The 22901-nt window shown below is 38.2% G+C and overlaps 1 protein-coding gene across 1 annotated transcript; it reads left to right on the top strand.

The window, feature by feature from the left end:
• Window positions 1-85: 85 nt before the first annotated feature.
• LOC309477663 (olfactomedin-like protein 2A) lies at window positions 86-19556 on the top strand. The gene is made up of 8 exons (XM_082140981.1): window positions 86-247; window positions 5879-6139; window positions 8998-9105; window positions 10145-10333; window positions 11553-11811; window positions 15110-15373; window positions 15614-15799; window positions 16406-19556. Exons 1-8 carry the CDS (start codon window positions 179-181, stop codon window positions 17017-17019), a joined length of 1950 nt encoding a protein of 649 aa, XP_081997107.1. The 5' UTR covers window positions 86-178; the 3' UTR covers window positions 17020-19556.
• Window positions 19557-22901: the final 3345 nt, after the last annotated feature.

Here is a 22901-nt window from a genome sequence, read left to right on the forward strand (position 1 = left end):
AGAGAGAGAGAGAGAGAGAGAGAGAGAGAGAGAGAGAGAGAGAGAGAGAGAGAGAGAGAGAGAGAGAGAGAGGTGGTGGTGATGATGATGATGATGATGGGTCTGTAGTCGGTGTAGTCGCATCAGCGAACATCTCACACACATTCACACACACAGTGGAGCTTCATAGTCCGACGAGATGTGGGGGATTGTGGAGCTCGTGGCTTGTTTACTTATGATGTCCAGTCATGTGTCATCTCTGAACAAGGTAAGAAAGAATTCAACTTTGAGAATGAGTTTTGCATTTATGTGTTTACCTTGTTAAGATATTATTGCAGAACTGTTATTCCAGAACATGCAAAAATAGCCCAAATGTTTTATTTACTAATTGCATTACTAATATCACTATAATTAATTATTCTAAAACATACATAGAATATTATTTATTATACTCAGTTGCAAAGAAAAACAGCAATTTATTATATAAAGTAATTTTATAAATATACATTTTAATAAAAAGGGACTCATGCATGACAGTGTTAACGTTATCAGTTGGAAGTGGAATGGCTTGTTTTCAAGAACATTGCAGTGGAGGAAAAGGCAGATTTTATCATGTTCAATTCAGTTCAGTGGGATTTGGTGCTTTTTATATAGTTAAAATGATTATTCGCACGGGCGGGCACTTTGAAAGTGCTGGGATTAACCTCTTCAACAGGGCACACACACTGAGCGCAACGCAAGCGCCACTGGCACGAGTTCAAAGGTCTTGGGTTCATGATTGGAAAAATATCATAACACAGTCTAAAATCACAGGTGCTCAATCCTGCTCCTGAAAGATTCTGCTGTGTTGTTCTAATCTAATGCACCTGCACAATAGAACATTTGATTGATCAGAGGTTTTTCCATTCATAACTCATTAGCCTTATTGTTCTTCAGATCACCACACCTCCAGACACCTTTTTACAGATCCAAGAAAACAGTGTCAGTCAGTGGTTCCTCCAGTAGAATCAAAACTGTTTTAAAACCACAAAAACAAGGGGATAAAACCGTTCTAATAATACTTTTGTGACTTGCCTGGTATAGAAAATGTTTGAAGGGCAAAAAAATAAGCCCTCATTTAATTTGCTTTCAACATTGACCAAAAAAAAAGCTAATATTGGCTCTAATCTTTTATCATTTGCATTTAGTATCAGCTTAGTCTCTGATGTTTCTACTGAAATTCCTATGATTTTATGGAGCAACTAAAAGTGTGCATAGACTGATTATTTGCTCTTGGAAGAATCTGATGAGTCCGTATTGAAATATCTGATATTGGTGTCTATCTTGGCAAATCTGAGTGTACTTTGAGACATTGAGATAATTTCTCTAGCTCTAGAGGAGACTTTTTTTTTTTTTTTTTTTTTTTTTCAGGAGAAACATCTTAGAAGGAAAATACCATTTGTTCTTTATTTCATTGCTGTCTACACTCTTAAACACCCTTTTGGAACCTTTTTTTTTCTTCACATAAATGCCATGGAAGATCTATTTTGGGTTCCCCAAAGAACCTTTTTGTGAACAGTTCTTAAAAGAACCTGCATTTTATTAATATAAAGAACCATTTTCCGCTATAAAGAACCCTTGGTCTAATGGAAAGGTTCCATGGATGTTAAAGATTCTTAATGGAATCATCAATGCCAATAAAGAACCTTTATTTTTAAAAGTGAGAGAAATGTTCAATATATGTTTTTTCCTAAAGATGCCTGTTATTTTCAGATAAACTGCAAGACCTTGAGGAGCAGGTGTGTTTGATTATAGTTCATCTGAACTCAGGAAGGTCTCCAGGAGCAAATCTAGCATCCTAAATCATGGATTTGAGAAACATATAGGGAAAGAGTGCAGAGAAAATAATAATAATAATAATAGTAATATTCCAGCGTGCTGCAAGACAGCTGATTTTCTAATCCATCATATAGAATTCCAGCATCCATCCATTATAATCTCCGCTCCATACTCCAAATGTATTTTATGGTGTCTTCCACGTCTTCTACGTTTTTCATCCCAAACGTTCCCATTGCACCTAATGAGAAGTGTTTACCACTTCATTCGAAGCTTTCTTTGAGCCCTCCAGCTGTGGCGGACAGATGAAAGGCTGATGTGTATGCAGCGAAAGTCACTTCAGCTAAAACGGTTGATTTACCACGAATAAAACCACACATGAGGAAACGACACTGAGACGTCACGACGCATCAAGAGCCGCACTTATCACAGGTCACGGCTCACTGGAGAGGAGGACAGGGCCCCAATACTCACTTTTGGAGGATTGTTTTCTTGCTTTATTCCTTGCACTTAATTGTTATCTATGCTGAGCACAAAAGATGTGAGGAATGTTTTTTATATATTCTGTATATATATAGATTTTGCTATTATCAATGTAAAGCCGATTTGGAACAATCTACATTGTTAAAAGCACTATATAAATGAAGAAGATGACTAGATTATTGTTATTATTATTTCACATGCAAAGCTTGATACCATGATGCTAATTTGATAATATTTTTTTTATCCTTGCACATCATATTTAAAAAAACAAACAAATAGTGCCTTCGTAATCTTCAATCAAAATAACTTCCCTTTCCTCTTGCAACGGCATCTCTTTTCTTCTCTGATGATGGGCCCTATTTTAACGTTCTAAGCGCATGGTCTAAAGCGCAGGGCGCAATTACACTTAGGGCATGTCCGAATCCACTTTTGCTAGTTTAATGACGGGAAAAATGGTCGGCACGCCCGGCGCATGGTCTAAAAGAGTTGTCCCATATTCTCTTAATGAGTAATGGGTGTGTTTTGGGCTTTTCGTACAATAAACCAATCCGAGTCTCATCTCCCATTCCTTTGCTATTTACATGGCAAAATTTGCAAGCAGAAAGACTGAACAGGAAATGCGTCTCCACAGAGGAAACGGATCTGCTCGTGCGCGAGGTTAAAGCACGCAAGCAGACCATCTACGGGACAAGCCGGATTATATCTTTATGTACACAATAATATTCTTTAACATTGTAATCCTTTTATTTTTCATATTTAAAAATGTTTGCGTGCTGCTGCGCGTCCCCGTGTGTTTAATAAGCAGAGTGCACATTATGATGTTGTGGACCCGCCTATAGGCTACTAATGTGCCCTTTAAATAACAAAAAAAATACTGCGCCATGGACTTTAGACCAGATTTAAAAATTTCGTTTTCAGACCATGGGCGCACAAATGGGTGCAAATGCATTTGCTATTTAAACAACTATTAAACAAGCTATTTAAGCAGGACGTGAAAATGATAACTGCGTTGGGCTGGAACTAGCAAAAAACACTTGCGTCGCGCCTGGTGCTGCATTGCGCCGTATGTATGATGGGGCCCGATGTGTTTACTGGCGTGAGGGCGGGGCAACCTGTCGCTCACATGAGATCCACCAATAGCAAACCACAACTATCCAATCAATTCCCAGTGGACAAAATCAAGTCCCGCCCTACATTTATTCTTGTTCAAGAAGCCGTTTCGCTGGGATATACGTCACAATAAGGAAAAAATGTCCATCGCAAATATCGTTTCATGCCGACTTTAACAAATTGCTCTTAAAAGTGGGTCAGTCCAATTTAAAAAGTCTCAAAGGGATATAGAGGAAGGGTAGGAACGAGAAGAGAAAGTCTGTGAAATAGTGATGGATGGTGGTGGTCCTGAGAGAAAAATTCACATGCTTCTGTTTTTTTTTCTTTGTTCTTGGCAGTGCATCAAAGATTGATATGTAGCTAAATTGCTAATTATCTCAGTTTAAAGTTGAAGGACAAAAAGCCAGTCCAGTTCCTCACATGGGATTACAGAGGATTTGACCTATAAGGAGGATTACTCATGTCCTTCGACTTTTATCTGTCCTCTCCTCGTGAAGTTTACATTTCAGAGTTCTCACAGTTGTTATGTCAGCTGCTGTGTGAATCAGAGTTTGTGCGTTTGTAAGGATTGTATTTGTGCCACATGGGGTTTGAAGCACATTGCGTTTGGCTACTGAGTGTTGATCATCGTTCTGCACCTGTGCTTGGTGGTTACAGTCAGTTGAGACGGGGCAACAAAGAGAGACAGAACTATATGATTCAGCATGGACAGAATAGACAAAGGTTTGAGGTCTGTGAGAACAAAATTTATATTTTTGTTCAGCATGGATACATTAAATCAATCAAAACTGACAGTAAAGACATTTGAAGTTACAAACCATTAATATTTAAAGTTAGTGCTGTTCTTTTGATTTTTCCATTCATCAAAGAATCCTGAAAATGTATGACGGTTTCCACAAAAAAATTAAGCAGCACAGCTGTGTTCAACATTGATAATAATCAGAAATGTTTGTTGAGCAGCAAATCAGCATATTAGAATTATTTCTGAATGATCATGTGACTCTGAAGACTGGAGTAATGATGCTGAAAATTCAGCTTTGCATCACAGGAATATATTTTAAATATATTAACATAGAAAACCATTGTTTTAAAGTGTAAAAATAAACATATAAGGTATTTGGTAAGCATAAAACAAAACTCCCAAACTTTTGAATGGCACAGTATCATACAGTTGTATGGCTGTCAGCATGAGTATAAAAAACAATATAGCTACATAGTTGTTCTATCTGTCTAACTCAATATAGCTATTAATTCCTTGGGATTTGTCATCCTGCCAGCATCTCAGTGGAAGAAATTCATCCCTGCTGTGGAAATCAGATTGGATTGGCTTATTTTAGCACAACACAGCTGACACTTGCCCTCTGTTTGTTTGGAGACTTCGGTTGCTGTCCTAAACATGCCAAATAATAGCTGGGAAAGAGGCAAACTGATTATATTGTTAATAGATCATCATGGATGTCAATGAACTGAACTGACAAAGACATATAGAAGTGTGGGGCAATAGAATAAAAACATGTTTGAACGGCGAGTTTGCTCATAAATCACACATCAGTCACCCGCATACCCTTCACACAAACATTATCAGACATGCGGATCAAGCAATACGATCTTTCTCACGTTTTAAATTACCAAAGTTGGCAGGGTTTGATGATTTGTGTTTCCATTTGTTTTTTAAGAAGGTCTCAGGATTCCTGAAGAGGATATAAGTAATCCAAGATGTTAAACCCCTCTCTCTCTCTCTCTTTCACACACACACACACACACACACACACACACACACACACACACACACACACACACACACACACACACACCTGCATGTATTTGTCTAAATGCAATTAGACTTTCTTTCCATAGTGTCTAAACTGATCTGAATAAGGACACACTCTGTATGATGCGGTTTTCTGTTCTCAGAGGTCAAAGGTTACTCATTTGACACCATCTGTTTGCTTTCCACTCAGTCCATTGACAATAACAGCCCAGAAGACAGATGACGGTCACTCTGTAGCCCTAAAGATGGTGTATTCTACAGCTTATGTCATTGATTTACTCGTGTCAACATTCACTAGTTGATTATGGACTGTTGGTCTGTTGAAGTTGAGATGTAAAGAAAAAAATTGTCTTTATATGATTAGCAGCAAAAATAAATTCGCCGTATGACTTGACACTAATGACATTTTAGTAATTGAGTAATGATGGACACGGGGAACTAGGAAGGAGAAAAGGTCATAGGTCGTTGTGGCACATGTGGCTGAATTCTGTCGTGTGGCACTGGTGACCTTTTGACCTCAAACTTTAATATCTGATGTCAGGAAGACAGCTCGGGTTTAAGCACTGATCAATAAACTCAAGTCTCAGGCTGGCTTGCATGTCTCTGAAGAGAACTAAAGTGAACATAGTTTTGCAAAGTGGCAGAAATGACACTGAAGTAGGTCATTGGGTCCCAGCACACAATGTAATTTCCATCACTTTCTATCAATTTCCTTTTCAGATCTTCGGGGAGGAACAAGTCCGCATGACATCAGAGGGATCCGACTGCCGCTGTAAGTGCATCATGCGGCCTTTGACCCGGGACGCGTGCGCCCGCTTGAGGACTGGAAGTGTACGCGTGGAGGATTTTTACACGGTGGAGACGGTGAGTTCCGGAGCCGACTGTAAATGCTCCTGCACGGCTCCGCCATCCTCTCTCAACCCCTGCGAGAACGAATGGAAGATGGAAAAACTCAAGAAACAGGCGCCAGAGCTGCTCAAGGTACACCTGATACTTTAAAACACATCCCATATCCCTTTGGCTTGCATGATAACCGTAGTTTAAGTTCTTTCATGCCCCATTTGCAAACAGTTTTTTTTTTTCTTGTTTTAAAAATAAACTTCATTAATTTGTAAATGGTATAAGCATGAAATATATATATTATATATATATATATATTTTAAAAAAATGTATAAGCAATTTTATTTAGTACATTTATTTAATTTTTATTTTGTATTTAGATATTTTACTGAATTAGACAATATAACTGATTAAAGTCACCATGAAATCAAAATTGTCTACTATTTATTTTTTATGAAATATTACAGCATATGATGCATCCATACACATTATTATTTATTTATTTTTAAATTCATCGTAATCTGTAATCAAAATAGCTTCCCCTCCCTCTTCTCTTCTCTGATGATGTGTTTACTGGTGTGAGGGCGGGGCAACCTGTCACTCACATGAGATCCACCAATAGCAAACCTCAACCATCCAACGATCCAATCAAGTTCAAGTGCACAAAATCAAGTCCCGCACTACATTTTTTATTGTTTAAGAAGCCGTTTCACTCAGATATGAATTACAATAAGGAAGAAAAGACTATCACAACTTTCCTTTAATGCCGACTTTAAGCAAAATACTTTTGCAGAATGTAACTGTTTACTATAAAAAAAACTTTAAAAATGGTAAAAAAGGTAAAATAGTAAAAAAAATTGTAGCCTTTTTCAAACTATAAATAATATAAATGATACACAGTTGTAATAAAAATGAATATGATGATTTAATATTACATTTATCCATAAAAAAAATGTTACAGTAACTACAGTTCATTTTAATTTAGTAAAAACATGGAACATGTTTGTAAGGATAGCCTAAAATTGTACTTTTAAATGTAATTTGACAGATCCAGGCTTTAAATTACCATTTGACTCACTTAAACATTATGTTATTGGTATATTAATCAAATTCAGCATTAATGATGCTCAGTCTATAACTTCAACCTGTGCACTCAAAAATATAAGCCAGACTTTTAACAATCTCCTGCAATGTACTAATGCGTTTGGATGTTACTGATATGCTACTAAAAACATGACTGATACACAACTGTGACATAACTTTAAAAGAAGTAGGAAAGGAAGTGCTGTTTTTGAGGTAAATGGAACACTGGCTCACTTTAGAATGTTAAACGGCAGAATTCTGGGCATGTATGCGGAGCACGTGTTCGCAAGTGTGTTTTTATAGCACCTGTCCTCTTTCCTCCGCACCATTCCTGTCTGGTTCACTCTTTCCATCTTTTCTTCTCCTTTGTCCATCTGTCTGAGCATTCCATATCTCCAGATTACACACACACACACACACACACACACACACACACACACACACACACACACACACACACACACAGAGCCACATGACAATCCAGATGATCAGTCCAGGGTTTTATATTACTACAGTCAGGCCTGGCGCCAAGAACACACGACTTGGGGGGGCTTTTATATTTCTTAGACTGAAAAGAAATCGCATTTGGGGGTGTGTGGTGGGACCCCCTAAGTTTAAAATCACATTAGGGGTGTTGGGGGTTTGCCTTGGGACTGTTGCAAGCCCCCCCCCCCCCCCCTTGACGCCAGTCCTGACTACAGCTCTGCTAAAGGCTGCAAAATCATTCAGGAGTATTTAGTCAGTAGTTAAACACAATGGTATTCATATTTCCACCTAAAACATTTGCTGATCGTGTGCTGTTTAGCTCCAAACATGTGGCTCTATTTTAACCTCACTGCAGTTTCTTCATATCTGTTGATGCTGCATGAAGCTGTTAATCATCACGACAGTCAAGCTGTTACACGACTGAACTTTCTGCGGCACGAGTCAACAATATAAGCATATGAGGAATTCACTCTCTTGAAAAAAAAAAAGTATGTCTTTTTTTTTTCCTGTTAAAAACACCAGCTTAAATCTAATCTAGTTTTTATGGAAGTTTGTTTCTCCCATGAAAAAAAAAATATTAAAAAGCTAATTGTGGCTTTTTATCTCTTATTCTTTTATTCTCGCAATTACGAGTAATAAAGTCACAAATGCGAGTTATAAAGTCCAAATTGTGAGATATAAACTTACGAGAAAAAAGTCATAGTTGCAACATGGATTCCACACATGGATTTCACACGGCCCAGATGTGGGCCGGATCTGTGCCGACATTATGTTGCTGTCTGGAGGCTTGTTTCTGCCAGGGAATAAAAAAAGGTAATTGCGACTTTTTTTTAGAGATATAAACCTGCAGTTGCGAGTTAAGTCAAAATGCCAATATATAAACATTCAATTGCGAGAAAAAAGTCACAATTGCAATAAAAAAAGTTTATATATCGCAATTCTGACTTTATATCTCACAATTCAACTTCGTAGTTCTGAGGAAAGAAGTAAATGCTGCAAGTTAAAAAGTCCGATATAAACTAGCAATTCTGATTTTTTTCTCTCACATTTCTGACTTTATAACTAGCAATTGCGAATTTATACATCACAATACAAAAAAAAAAGTCGCAATTACCTTTTTTATTTTTTATTCCCTGGCGGAAACAAGCCTCCAGACAGCAACATAGTGTCAGCACAGATCCGGCCCACATCTGGGCCATGTGGAATCCATGTGTACCAGATATGGGCCGGATCTGGGCCGACACTATGTTGTGAAGATGGTTGACCAAAGTAACAATATGTTAATCATTATTGTCAATCACTGACGTGACGAACTGTCAAACATTACTGCAGATTGAAAATAAAACCCAAGCTGCTGCTTTGTGAACCTCCAAAAGTAATTTTCCACTCATGTTTCATTTGTTGAAAGTCACCTGATTCTTTGTGTGCAGTTGCAGTCCATGGTGGACCTTCTGGAAGGAACTCTCTTCAGTATGGACCTTCTTAAAGTTCACTCGTACATCAACAAGGTGGTGTCTCAAATGAACAACCTGGAGGAGGTGAGTGTGATTACACTGGCCGTGTGCGTGTGAACACACACATGTGAACATTAATGAGCCGTGGCTGGGTTTAACTGGTCATTCTGTGGCTACCCACAATGCTCTGGCTAAAGTTATTAACCGTTATACCACTTCGCTTTGGCTTGAGGGATGGGAAAATAATGTGTGTGTGTGTGTGAGAAAGAGTGGGACAGAGAGAGGAAATGACCAAAGGATGAAAACCACAGTCATGTAATAGTCACACTTATGTACTCTGTTTTTATTTCCAATTAAATTTTGCTCATTATGGGGTAAAGCTGGGCTAGAAATCTGCACTGCAATAAATTTACTGCATTTACACTGAGGGTCATTATCAAATATCTTACATATATAGTCTGAGACCACTAGTGAAAATGCTTCTAGTTTGCATTTTTCTCATTTAATTATACTTTTAATTTAATTATACACAGTCCCGTTTGGTACTAAAGTTTGGGGTCAGTACGTTGTTTTTTTTACATTTTTGAAAGAAATTAATACTTTTATTCAGCAAGGATGCATTAAATTGATAAAGACATTCATAATGTTATGAAAGATTTCTATTATTTCAAATAAATGCTGTTCTTTTATTCATCAAATAATTTTTAAAATGTATCACTGAAAAAAAAAAAATGCATCAGTTTCCACAAAAATATTAAGCAACACAACTGTTTTCAGCATTGATTATAATAATAAAACTAAATGTTTCTTGAGCAGAAAATCAGCATATTAGAATGATTTAAGAATGATTGTGTGACATTGAAGACTGAAGTGATGATGAAATTCAGCTTTGCATCTCAAGTGTTTTAAAATACATTCAAACAGAAAACAGTTATATCACATTTAATAATATTTCACAACATTACCATTTTTGATGCAGCCTTGGTGAGCATAAGAGAATATAGACTATATCAGCATCATAACAGTTTGAGTAAAATGTTTATGCAGATGTATTTATGTACAGTTAAATGCAGAAGTGTTGTTGTATGTAGTAGTATGATGTAAAGTCGTGTACCTCATCCAGATGATAAAGATGAACCTCACTCGGGAGAATGACTTTGTGAGGGACAGTGTGGCGACTCTGACCAATCAGCTACGGCAGTACGAGAACCATTCTGACATCATGATGAGCATAAAGAAGGAGCTGTCCAATCTGGGCCTTCAGCTGCTGCAGAAAGACTCCTCCTCCTCAGGCCCTAAAAGCAAAGCACAGGTAAGTAAGGGTCATGACCTTTCATCTCGGACTTTGATGGTTTAGGACTAGGTTATGTTCAGAATGGAATACTGCATAAAGTTCAGTTTACTGTATTATTTTATTTTTTTATAGTATGTGAAAATAATTCAATTTAATTCACTTAAAGGGGTCCAATTATGCTTTTTACATTTTCAGCTTTCTTTAGTGTTGCTGATTGAGTATGAAAAAGGTCTGCAAAGTTACAAAGTACAAAGTCAGTTTAAAAGGAGCCATTATTTATATCAGTGCACACTGTTTTTTAACTCCTTTAAATGACTTGATTGTAGTCTTGAGTTTCTTCCAGGAACATACACATCACAATATTCCTCATTTAAATAACTCCCGACCAAGGCATACGCAGAGAACGGGGACATAATAGGTCCCCAGTCCCCTTTAATAGTGTGCTGCACTATATCACATGATCATGTTCCCCATTTAATTCAGTGAGTGGCATCCAGATCCTCTCTGACATAAATATGGTTATTTTGCAGTTTGGCTGTGCAAATCAAATGATTATTCAAGAATGAGATGTTAAAGGGATACTCCACTTTTATAGTCGACCCTATAGTCTACCGAGCTGGGGACTATTTTCAGGCGCTGCGTCATATCATTACGCTTGCTGGACGGCAGCAAAGTTTCTTGATTATTACGCAGGAATGAGAGTATAGTTCCTAGCCATATCAGCCTAGAAAATCGCAACTTTTCATTTTCCGTCGGTCTTAGTACACAATGTAACTACAGAAGAGTCAAGTTTTAAATAGGAAAAATATCGAAACTCTTTGGTCATTTTTTTGAGAGAGATGCTAATGGTCTTGTCCGATCCAATGATCTATGCTAAGCTATGCTAAAAGTGGTACCGCCAGACCCAGAGATCGGCTGAATGGATTCAAAAACGGTAAAACTCAACTGTTTGACTCTGGGGGAGTTGTAAAATGAGCCTATTTCCAAAAAAAGTGGAGTATCCCTTTAAAAAAGTTCATTTGTCAATGGAAATGGATGTCAAAGTCAAAGCATTGCATTATTGGATACAATATCTCAGTTCTGTTCTGGCAGAATACAAAAGAAAAATATGCATACTGTGTGCATTTGTAATATGAGACATATCTATATAACTGCATAGAGTTTATGTAAGTGTTAATATAGTTTTTAGGATGAGATCTCTAACATCTGTTGAGTTAGACATGTGTTATGATTGTAGGACACACTGGGGACAAATATCAAAGATGCTTCAAAGTTTCCAGCAAAGAAACCAGAAAAAGGGAAACCTCCACCAAAGCCAGTGAATGAAAAGCCAGCCAAGCCAAAGAAAGAGACCACAAAACCAAACAAACCCAGTAAACCAGAGCAAACAGAACTGCCCAATAAAACCAAACCATCACAGAACCAGCCAGGACTCATCCGAGGAATCACATATTACAAAGCCACCAAAACCGATGAGACGAGAAACCAAAACAGAGGTAAGATGCACATTATTTACACATTATCTAAAGCATTGGCATTGAATAAAATACATTACTCTCTTTACAAACATTTCTCTCTTTAGAGATAGTGTTGTAGTGAGGTATGAGTTAGCTAAATTCTGGGGAGTAACTTCACCAATTTTGCTTGCAAAGGCAAACTTATATAGATCAGAAACACCCAAAAATATATTTTTAAGGCCAATTCACACTGCACTGACAGACAAAGGTTGGCGTCAACTTTGGCGTCAGTTGGCGTTGACCAGCTCTTGTTTTCACCAAATGAACGTTGAAACGGCATTTGTCGGGTCGTAGAATGTTCGAGAAGTGACGAACTGTAATCTGGTGATTGTCTGCGTCGTTCGCTGTCTGTCAGTGCAGTGTGGATTGGCCTTTATAGAGACATTGTTGTTTCCTTTGTGTTCCCCATTGAAGCACAGCTGCTTGTATCCATGCCAGTCCAGACACACACACACACTTAGATATTAGCACAGACACTTTCATAACTTAAGACACATGTGCACACGTTCATGCACACAGTCATTCATTTTAGACCACTTCATCTGCTGAAAGGGTAGAACTGTTTTCTGATAGCAAGATAAAGAACTATATTAATAATCCACTCACATAACCATGTTAAGAGCAGAATAAAATGCAGACGCATCGTCTGTGTCACATTATCCACACTAAAACAGAGACAAGAAATTCCAATTCCCTTTTCCCAGGAAAATCTGCCAGATGCACTGCCACTGATGATAAATGAAATATTACACACACACACACACACACACACACACACACACACACACACACACACACACACACACACACACACACACACACACACACACACACACACACACACACACACACACACACACACACACATGTGCACTTCGCTATTTGATGGGGACATACCCTTGACTTCTGTTGTTTTTATATTAATTTAATTATAAATATACTAATGCTAAATCTAACCCTGAAATAAAACTTAGCATTTTTTTCAGTTAAATGAAAGTATTTTCTTTATTTATGAACCTGACAACAATTTCTGCTGCATCTACTGTGGCAAATAAAGTCCCAGATGTCCTCAAAGGGAGGTTTTGTCAGATTGCTCTCTCTTTTGGGGATATTTTTGGGCCCCAAACTACAGCCAAGTCCATGCACACACTGTACTCTCACATAATGAACATCTTACAGTGAGATTCGATCTCAGTATCTTGAGACTAGATGATCCAGCACTCAAGTTAACAGGATACAGTGTAGGATGCCAGCCAGAGAGTGTCTTTAGAGTCTGAAATGACAGCCAACGCACACTAATGAATCAGTTTTAGTTTCTGACATGACATTCATATCGGCATTAGGGTTTCTACAAAAAACAGCCAAATGTCTCCAATCCAACAGTGTTTCCATTCATGTGGGCTTTCAGCCTCACTTCCTGTTTAAGCTTTAGATGTGTGCCTCTCGCCCGAAAGTCTCCATAGTTACCGCCGTTTGCTTGACAGTCTGTGTGATTACTGATTTTTTTTCTTTCTGAGCTATAAAAGAATTATTCTGAAAGCACCACAATCAGCTGTGACTTGTAATATGGTCTGATCTAATCTTGTGTTATCCATAGGCGTAACCTAATCACTACTTCCCAAATTGGGTCCCGACTATTTCAGTGCACGGTAGATACAATCACAAGGAATTTGATTAAGGCATAAATTACTGTAAATGAACGGCCCTATGGACACACTTTTGAAAAGTTTAGTCTGTAAACTAGCACTTTGGAAACATCTCACATTGCAGTTTTGGTTTACAGATAAAAACCCAAAATTAAGCTAAGCTTTAAAACTCTTGAGATAGTGCAAAATATTTTTTTAAGAAAACTGTGCCACTGTGCCAACATAAAACCTGTGGATTTTATTCTGTGCACCATTTAAAGTTGGATGTTGGATATTCAACAGATATTCAAGATTAGGGGTATAAAATGTATTGCTCTAATCAGTTACCATGGCATTTCATTGGATCATTACACCTGTTAATCTCTTAGTTCACTATTAAGTATTCTTAAGTTCCTGTGTTTCCTCAGTTCATTGTCGGCTATTGTTTGTGTGTTGAGCACTCTGTTACTCTATGATGGATATTCTTTTATTAAATACCTTTAGATTAGAACTTTTGACTCAAATTTGTCTTTGGACTTTTTGAACTTTGACAGTTACACAGCATTAGCCAGAATAGAATGACATAGTTTCAGTGTTTCATCTGTTAAAAGAAACTATCTCTGTCCATCAGATGCCTTGTTTTTGTTCATGTCAAATTGAATGTGGCATCTCCTCTGACTAAGGACTATTTAACTTTGTTAGCGTGTCTTGGCTATTGGACTGCGTGGATTTGTTTGACTGGTTTAAGATAATGCATAACAGAGCTGTGATGCAGATTCAGTATGATCAGTCCTGACAGGAATGCAAAGCCAATACAAAAGCCGGCGGACCGTGCGCAAGTCAAGTAAAAAATTTCTAATAAACATAAATTACTTTCACTAATAAATACTATGTTTATTTTCGTCGTCCCACCCTGTGATCTAATGTACAGTAATCAAATCCATTCTCTCGTTAAATATAACTTTCCCTCAGTCCCGTGCCACTCTAGCAGGTGCACCACCACAGTAAATGTATGGTGAGATTGAGCGTGTTACATGCTCAACGTGACAGCGGTTACAAACCAGGTGTATTCATATTCTTGGAGAGCAGATTGGCTAAATATTCACTCAAACGTCAACTTGCTTTGTTTTTGGATGCAAGTCATTTTTTGTCCTGGAAGTGTTGAGTAATTGGTGTCGAAACAAGTTTAAAACTCAAACTTCAACATGTCAACAAACCTTTATTGGCATGACGGGTAAAGAAGTACGTTTCCAGAGACTTCATGTACCCACAGAGAGCAGGTGTAAGAAATAAAATGAGTCTGTTCTTGGCTAGAATCTGCTCTTGTCTAGTGTTTCTGAATCTGTCAATTCATATATTGTTTTTAGCATTTCAGCATTATAATGTGGTTTGTATTCATTTTACCAAAGATAGGTTCATTTGATCTATTTGATGATTTGCATGATGTTTATTCTTGAATTAACCGTTTAGTTTCATATCAACAATTCAGTAAACAAGTTAAAATTAGCTTTTTTTCATGATATGCAAACATGTAAAGATGTTACCGCCAGTGCATAAAGTTGTTGCCAGGTTTAGAGTGTGCAGTGCTTTTATTGAAGTGACATGTGAGAGGATTTTAATCTCTTGCTCTGTTTCTGTTGTATTTCTATCAGGTGAAGAGAAGCCTGATGAAACAGACACGTTGCTTGAGGTAGAAGTAGAGGAAGAGGAAAGTGCAATCGCTCCCGTCACTTTAGCAACAGAGACCACCCCAGAAACTATACCCACGACAATAACAACAACAACAACAACCGCTCGTCCCACAACAACAACCCAGAGGACAACAACACCTAGCAGAACAATATACAGAGAGGAACGACCGGCCCCAACGATTGCACTAGTGCTGGACAACACCAGCAATAACTCATACATCGCAGGTACACTAGGCCTATATTAACAATAAAACTCAGTTTGTACAAAAGAGCACCACAAAAATGATCCTAAACTAAAACCTACTTGTTTAAAATTATGTAAACTGGAATGAAATAATGCAAAGTAAATACAAAAACTAAACTAAACTTAAAACTCTGCCTATATTTCTTTTTTTAACCAAGTGAAATGGTTGAATCCTGGTGCATGTGTGTTGTTGGGCTGAAACTGTTGGGTTTTTTTGGCAGTTAAAGAGCACAGCTGTGAAGGGACGCTGGCGTCGGTGGATCTGCCGGTCAAACAGCACAGCTACGGCAGGAACGAAGGCGCGTGGATGAAGGATCCCACCGCCAGAGACTCCAAAATCTACGTCACCAACTATTACTATGGCAACAACCTCGTAGAGTTCCGGAACTTAGACAACTTTAAACAGGGTGTGTAAAATAATTCTGTTCTTTAGAGACATACAACTTAATGGTGTACTTATTCAATGCAGCTGTCTATAGATAGACAGAGAGACAGATATTGGTTGGATAGTGTGTGTTTTGAGTTAAAAGCTCCATTTTTCCATTGGAAAAGGTTTGGATTTCTAAATAAGTGTAAATGTGAATGATTTGGATGTTTGGGAACAAGCCAGTTTGTTTGTGTCTGGATGTGTGCCTGTGTGTTTTGCTGAGTGAATGTGTGTGTGTCCCTGGAACAAGAGAAAGAGCTTGGAAGATGTAACAGTTGATTTTGGTGTGCTTTTCTATAAGTGTGTGTTTGTGTGCCTGTTACGACTGGTATTAATAGATTTCTAAAAACATTTCCTGTTAAGACAGAGCCAGGGGAGTCATACACTGAATTGTTTTCAGTCTTGGCCACTTTGGTCAACAAAAAGTTGCTTGGCTTGAAAGCGACCTGTCTGAGCTGTGCTTTATACATCTCTACACCTATGACACTAGACAATGGAACTTTATGGCTGTGAAATTTCACTATTGTGACATTTACTCCAAAAATTTAGCAACATTTTACCCACTTTCCTCTCTCTTTTCCTACAGGCCGTTGGAGTAACCTGTTCAAGCTCCCTTATAACTGGATCGGAACGGGTCATGTTGTGTACAGAGGAGGGTTTTACTATAATCGTGCCTTCACGAAGAACATCATCAAATACAATCTCAAGCAACGGTACGTAGCCGCCTGGGCTCAGCTTCACGACGTCGTCTATGAAGACACCACACCTTGGAAGTGGAAAGGCCACTCTGATATCGACTTCGCCGTGGATGAGAATGGACTTTGGGTAATTTACCCGTCTGTTGACGATGACTACGGACAGGCCGACGTCATTGTAGTCAGCAAACTAGATCCCAATGACCTGTCGGTCAAAAAGGAGACCACGTGGAGGACGAGACTGAGGATAAATTCGTTCGGGAACTGCTTCATAATATGTGGCGTCCTGTACGCAGTGGACATTTACAATCAGAGGGAAGGGGAGGTTTCGTACGCGTTCGACACGCTTACAGGGGCCGAGGCGTCTCCGCGTTTACCTTTCATTAACGAATACGGGTTGACCACACAAGTCGATTACAACCCTAAAGAGAAGATTCTGTACGCCTGGGACAATGGACACCAGCTCACCTACAACATCAACTTTGTAGAGCAGGAAAAGAAATGAAATCAGACTTTATCAATGCCACTTCTTTGCACAGCGAAGCAAAAGCCACTTCTTGTGTATCTGATCACGACTGCCTCATTGGTTCCACTGACAAACACCCTCATGAAACGGTTAATCACGTCCTAATGAACTTTAATGTACATTTGTTCAAGATTATATAAGGACAAAGGGATTACATAACTTAGAAGTTTAGTAGTTGCGTGCTGCTCTACAGTTCTTGAATTCACTGCCACTTTCTCTTTCACATGATTCACGTTAACATTTCCAATGCACTGAACGCCATGGAGCGAAGTGTCAAGCTATACTCGTAGTGTTAAGGATTGTATCTTTGACCCGTTTTGAAGTGCAACAAATGGTTACCACACAATTACACACAGCTTAAAATCAACCAATTTCAACTTTGATCCCACATGCCACTGACCTTTCAAAGCATGATCACTGGAAAATTCGCATGACGTTCCTGCTTTACTTTAAAAATGTAAAGATTTACCCGTAAAAATTGGCCTTTCGTGACAGGACAGAACTTTGCAGGTAAAATTTTTCAAAGTCACACAGTTAACTTGTCCTTAAGTGCACTGAAGTCCTAATGCGATTCATGTGAAAGGTTCTAAAGAGCGTTCCATTGCAGCTTGTAGAACTTTGAAATTATTTTTAAAAATATCTATTAAAAAATGTTTACATAATTTACACTGTTCTAACCAGGCATGCCGCAATAAAGCGACAAACAATAACAAGTATGTACTGTATATGGTAACATTTTATACATTTAATTTTTAGTATAATAATGGATAATAAAAAATGTAATACTTTTTAAGTAATACATTGTAAGTTATGCAAGTTTTTAATTACTCTTTTTTTATTACTTTTTGTCTAGTAAAAATCTAAAAAACCTTTAAACATGATAACTTTACTTGAGAAACAACAATGCATAAAATAAAACTTTTTTTCATGGATTGCATCTTTAATACCAGTGTATTTCGTCTTGTCACTAACAAATTATAAAATGTTTAAGTATAAGTATAAGTATGTTTAAGACAAAACACATTCATGTTTAGAATATACTTCAAGTAAATTGGTCTTGTTTAAAGGATTTTTAGATTTTACACTAAAGCATTTATTAAGAATAGGATTTCGAGCAGCAGACACCTATCCTTTGCATTTCATTGGTCCAAAATCCGGCTCACACACTGCGGACAAAGGTCTCGTATCGCTCCTGGTTAGGACACGTGTAAACCGTTAAGTTACGAGTTACATGACATGCTCCTCTTAACTATAAATAAAAGCGTACATGTCATGTCAACTATACCAACAACATAACGCAACCACCAATCTTTCATGTACCTATAACGATATTCTATAAACATTACAAGCATTCAAGACACACCTGCAGGAAACCTGGTGCTTGTTTTCACATCAAGAATGTGCCAGAAAATTGTCTTCCTGTGTTTCGGCCAATATAGCCTCAGTGGACTGGTAAAGCAAAGCATCATAATGGAGAAAGAATGCTTTGTGTGCTAATGCGAGCGTATGATTATGTTTGTGAGTCTCTCTAATGACCGGGCAGGGTTACGTATAGAATGTTTAAACAGACAGGTCGTGCGAGGAAAGCCTGTGTGATGCATGGGTACAGATACATACGTCATGTATAAACAGTTTACCAGTGTTTAGAATGTTGTAGTTTTTGTGGTTTAAAAGCAGTTTCTTGTCCTCGTGACCACTGTAAATAGCAGAATATTTTGTTTTGACTGAGTTTTAGAAACACAATCTTCCCAAGGGGAAGAGATTTCCGAGACTCTGTCAATGCAGCATGTCTGGTTTTAATAAACTCTATTTGGATTGTGTTAAATGTGCTGTTGGAGTTGTAAGATATATTTCTAAACATATTAAAAAGACTGCTGGGATGGAAGTGGGTGCAGTTTGTGGGAGTGTGTGGGTTTTGTTAAGAAAGCCTTGAAGGCCATTAAAATTTAAATGGACCCTATTTGTCTTCTTAATGCGTGTTACGAGTCTTATTGTGAATGATTAATTAATCTGTGCATTTTAGCTTTTTTTTTTTTACTTTAATCAAAATGTAACTTGCTCTTCTTGTGATATGACTTGATATCCAATGCAATGATCACGTTTCACAATCCAGTCGATGGGAAAATGGGTTTCATGTTCAATGTTGCAGCCGATTTATGTCACAATATGGCAGTAAAGTCGTTGCAACTTTCATCTCATGCTGACTTGACAACTAAAAATTTGACAGGCTTTATAATATTTAACAGTAGCTTTTTGAAAAATATTTTATTGGTATTTTTGCTAAGGAAGGCAATGCAGGCTGTCACATTTTTGATACGGTGTAATAGTTCTCCATTATGATAATTAGCGTTTCCTTTGACTGGGAACTTGGATCTGGATACTTAATTTCCTTCATAGAGCAATAATGTTTACTGGCAATAATTGGTTGCACATGGTTACATAGTCAAAATGTAATTATAAATATAATTTAATGACTTTTTTTTTATTTAAACAATAAAATTACGGTCTAACTTGTATTAATGCCGCAATGCACTCTGGGAGCCCAAGCACCAGCATACTACTGTGAAAATCACACTATTAGAGTTAATCTATAAAGAGATCACCGTAAAGCAAACACAGATACTCGCTGTGATTCTACAGATCAGTGCTGTTACATCAGTCATTTCCTGAGCCGGTTCACTCTGAACACACACTATACAGTGTGCATTTAGTGCAATTACTAGCCTACTGCTTTGAAAATGACTGTGAAAGGACTATACACAGTTCTTTGCATTAAGGATCTATATGACTGAATTCAAATGGTGTGTTTTATCAGACTTTGTTGCAATGGTTAGTGTTACTGTCAGTGGATAATTGGCCAGAAAATGTGTTTTTGTCATTTTTTGAGCGGGTTTCGCTCGCTGATGGGTGGTTCTGTGTGGTAGTCCAGTGTTTTTGGCAGTAGTCACCGTCTGTAAATCATTCAGATTAACTCAAGAGACATTTGTTTTAATAATTGTGGAGTGGTGTTATGGAGAATGAAACTGTAAACTCTGTAATCTGCAATTAATCAAAGTCACAATGAAGCGAATCAGGCAGCGGATGAGAGACGTGCCTGAAAGCGCTTTATGGTTTTGGCTGATATAGTTTGAGGAGAAGTGGGACACTAGTTTCTCAGAAAATACAGATGTGAGGATGTTTGAGCATTGCTGATAATAGTTCAGATTAGTTATTAATGTTGCCTAATAATAATAAAAAACATTACTTGAAAATTAAATAAAAAATATTTGCTTAGTTTGAGTTGAAGTACTAAATTAACAAAAAAAACCTCAAATTTAATAAAAATGATATATGCATTTTTTTTAAATCTAATAATAAAAAAAAATTCTCAAACTTTTTTCGGCTAATATGTTGCCCACACTATAAAAAGTTTCCCCAATTCGACTTAAAAACTTATGTTCAGTTGCTGCATTAAATGTTTAAGTATAATAAAATGTAATTTACAAGTTATTTTAACTCTTGAGTTGTTGAATCTAAAACTTAAAATTGAAGTTAAAATTAGTTGAAGGTACACTATGTAACTTTTGGCCCTGTAGCATTTTGCACTATACAGTATATATATATACACTCACCTAAAGGATTATTAGGAACACCTGTTCAATTTCTCATTAATGCAATTATCTAATCAACCAATCACATGGCAGTTGTTTCAATGCATTAGGGGTGTGGTCCTGGTCAAGACAATCTCCTGAACTCCAAACTGAATGTCAGAATGGGAAAGAAAGGTGATTTAAGCAATTTTGAGCGTGGCATAGTTGTTGGTACCAGACGGGCCGGTCTGAGTATTTCACAATCTGCTCAGTTACTGGGATTTTCACGCACAACCATTTCTAGGGTTTACAAAGAATGGTGTGAAAAGGGAAAAACATCCAGTATGCGGCAGTCCTGTGGGCGAAAATGCCTTGTTGATGCTAGAGGTCAGAGGAGAATGGGCCGACTGATTCAAGCTGATAGAAGAGCAACTTTGACTGAAATAACCACTCGTTACAACCGAGGTATGCAGCAAAGCATTTGTGAAGCCACAACACGCACAACCTTGAGGCGGATGGGCTACAACAGCAGAAGACCCCACCGGGTACCACTCATCTCCACTACAAATAGGAAAAAGAGGCTACAATTTGCACGAGCTCACCAAAATTGGACAGTTGAAGACTGGAAAAATGTTGCCTGGTCTGATGAGTCTCGATTTCTGTTGAGACATTCAGATGGTAGAGTCAGAATTTGGCGTAAACCGAATGAGAACATGGATCCATCATGCCTTGTTACCACTGCGCAGGCTGGTGGTGGTGGTCTAATGGTGTGGGGGATGTTTTCTTGGCACACTTTAGGCCCCTTAGTGCCAATTGGGCATCGTTTAAATGCCACGGCCTACCTGAGCATTGTTTCTGACCATGTCCATCCCTTTATGACCACCATGTACCCATCCTCTGATGGCTACTTCCAGCAGGATAATGCACCATGTCACAAAGCTCGAATCATTTCAAATTGGTTTCTTGAACATGACAATGAGTTCACTGTACTAAAATGGCCCCCACAGTCACCAGATCTCAACCCAATAGAGCATCTTTGGGATGTGGTGGAACGGGAGCTTCGTGCCCTGGATGTGCATCCCACAAATCTCCATCAACTGCAAGATGCTATCCTATCAATATGGGCCAACATTTCTAAAGAATGCTTTCAGCACCTTGTTGAATCAATGCCACGTAGAATTAAGGCAGTTCTGAAGGCGAAAGGGGGTCAAACTCAGTATTAGTATGGTGTTCCTAATAATCCTTTAGGTGAGTGTATATATATATATATATATATATATATATATATATATATATATATATATATATATATATGTTGTGTTTATATATCCTACTGCTCATAAGACATTTACTACTAAGAGATATAAGATGGAAAGGATCTCAAGCTGACTTGCTGAAGATGTTACTGTAGCTATAGGCCTATACAATTTATAGACATGGTACTTCTGTCACAGTGTCTGGTTTGTGTCTCGTTTCACGGTGTCCTTCACTTTGACTACAATTCCCAGCATTCTGTCTGTCACTTATCACTGTTCATTACACTCAGCTGTTGCCCGTAATCATTGTCCCAGCTGTTCATTGTTAGTCCTGTTAGATCTGTGTGTATTTATTCTCTGCCTGTTTCTGTATGTGTACGGAGTCGTTAATTTGTGTTACCACACTTCTTGTCTGTTTATACCCGTTCTTGTTTGGATTGCTTCTCTGGATTTTTGACCTCTGCATGGATTACAACGATGTTGGATTGCCCTCTTAATAAATTACTGCACTTGGATTTTCCTGCTTCCCGTGTGCATCCGTGACAGAACGACTCCGTCACCATAAATCCAGCGGTAATTTTCATTTTTTATTCTTTTTTGTAGGATCTCGTCCCCAGTTACTATGTGGATTCCACGTAGCGAACTTTCTCCCGCAGAGAGAGAGAAGGGCATCTCTTTACTAGAGTATTTTTCTAGATGTGCACAAAGGCATGAGGAAATCAGGATAGCTGAAGCTTCACCACGGGTCTCTTCGAGCGCTGGGACTTCGTCGATGGTTTCGTCCAGTTCAGAGACGGTACACATCCGTCAGAAGGGAAGAAGGAGGAGGAGACCTGCGTCGGCCCAGTCAGAGACTGTCCGCGTCCCGTCTGCCCAGTCAGAGACTGTCCACGTCACGTCTGCCCAGCCGGAGACTGTTCAAGTCACGTCTGCCCAGTCAGAGACTGTTCACATTCCGTCTGCCCAGCCGGAGACTGTCCACGTCACGTCTGCCCAGTCAGAGACTGTTCACATTCCGTCTGCCCAGCCGGAGACT

The sequence above is a fragment of the Leuciscus leuciscus genome, assembly GCF_965113295.1.
Source record: "Leuciscus leuciscus genome assembly, chromosome: 16".
Classification (NCBI taxonomy): Eukaryota; Metazoa; Chordata; class Actinopteri; order Cypriniformes; family Leuciscidae; genus Leuciscus; species Leuciscus leuciscus.

Excerpts from the sequence above, each read along its gene's own strand:
- LOC309477663 (XM_082140981.1), top strand. The coding sequence starts at position 179 with ATGTGGGGGATTGTGGAGCTCGTGGCTTGTTTACTTATGATGTCCAGT. Across the intron at positions 9,106-10,144 it reads AAATGAACAACCTGGAGGAG|ATGATAAAGATGAACCTCAC; the intron begins GTGAGTGTGATT and ends TACCTCATCCAG. Across the intron at positions 15,800-16,405 it reads CTTAGACAACTTTAAACAGG|GCCGTTGGAGTAACCTGTTC; the intron begins GTGTGTAAAATA and ends CTTTTCCTACAG.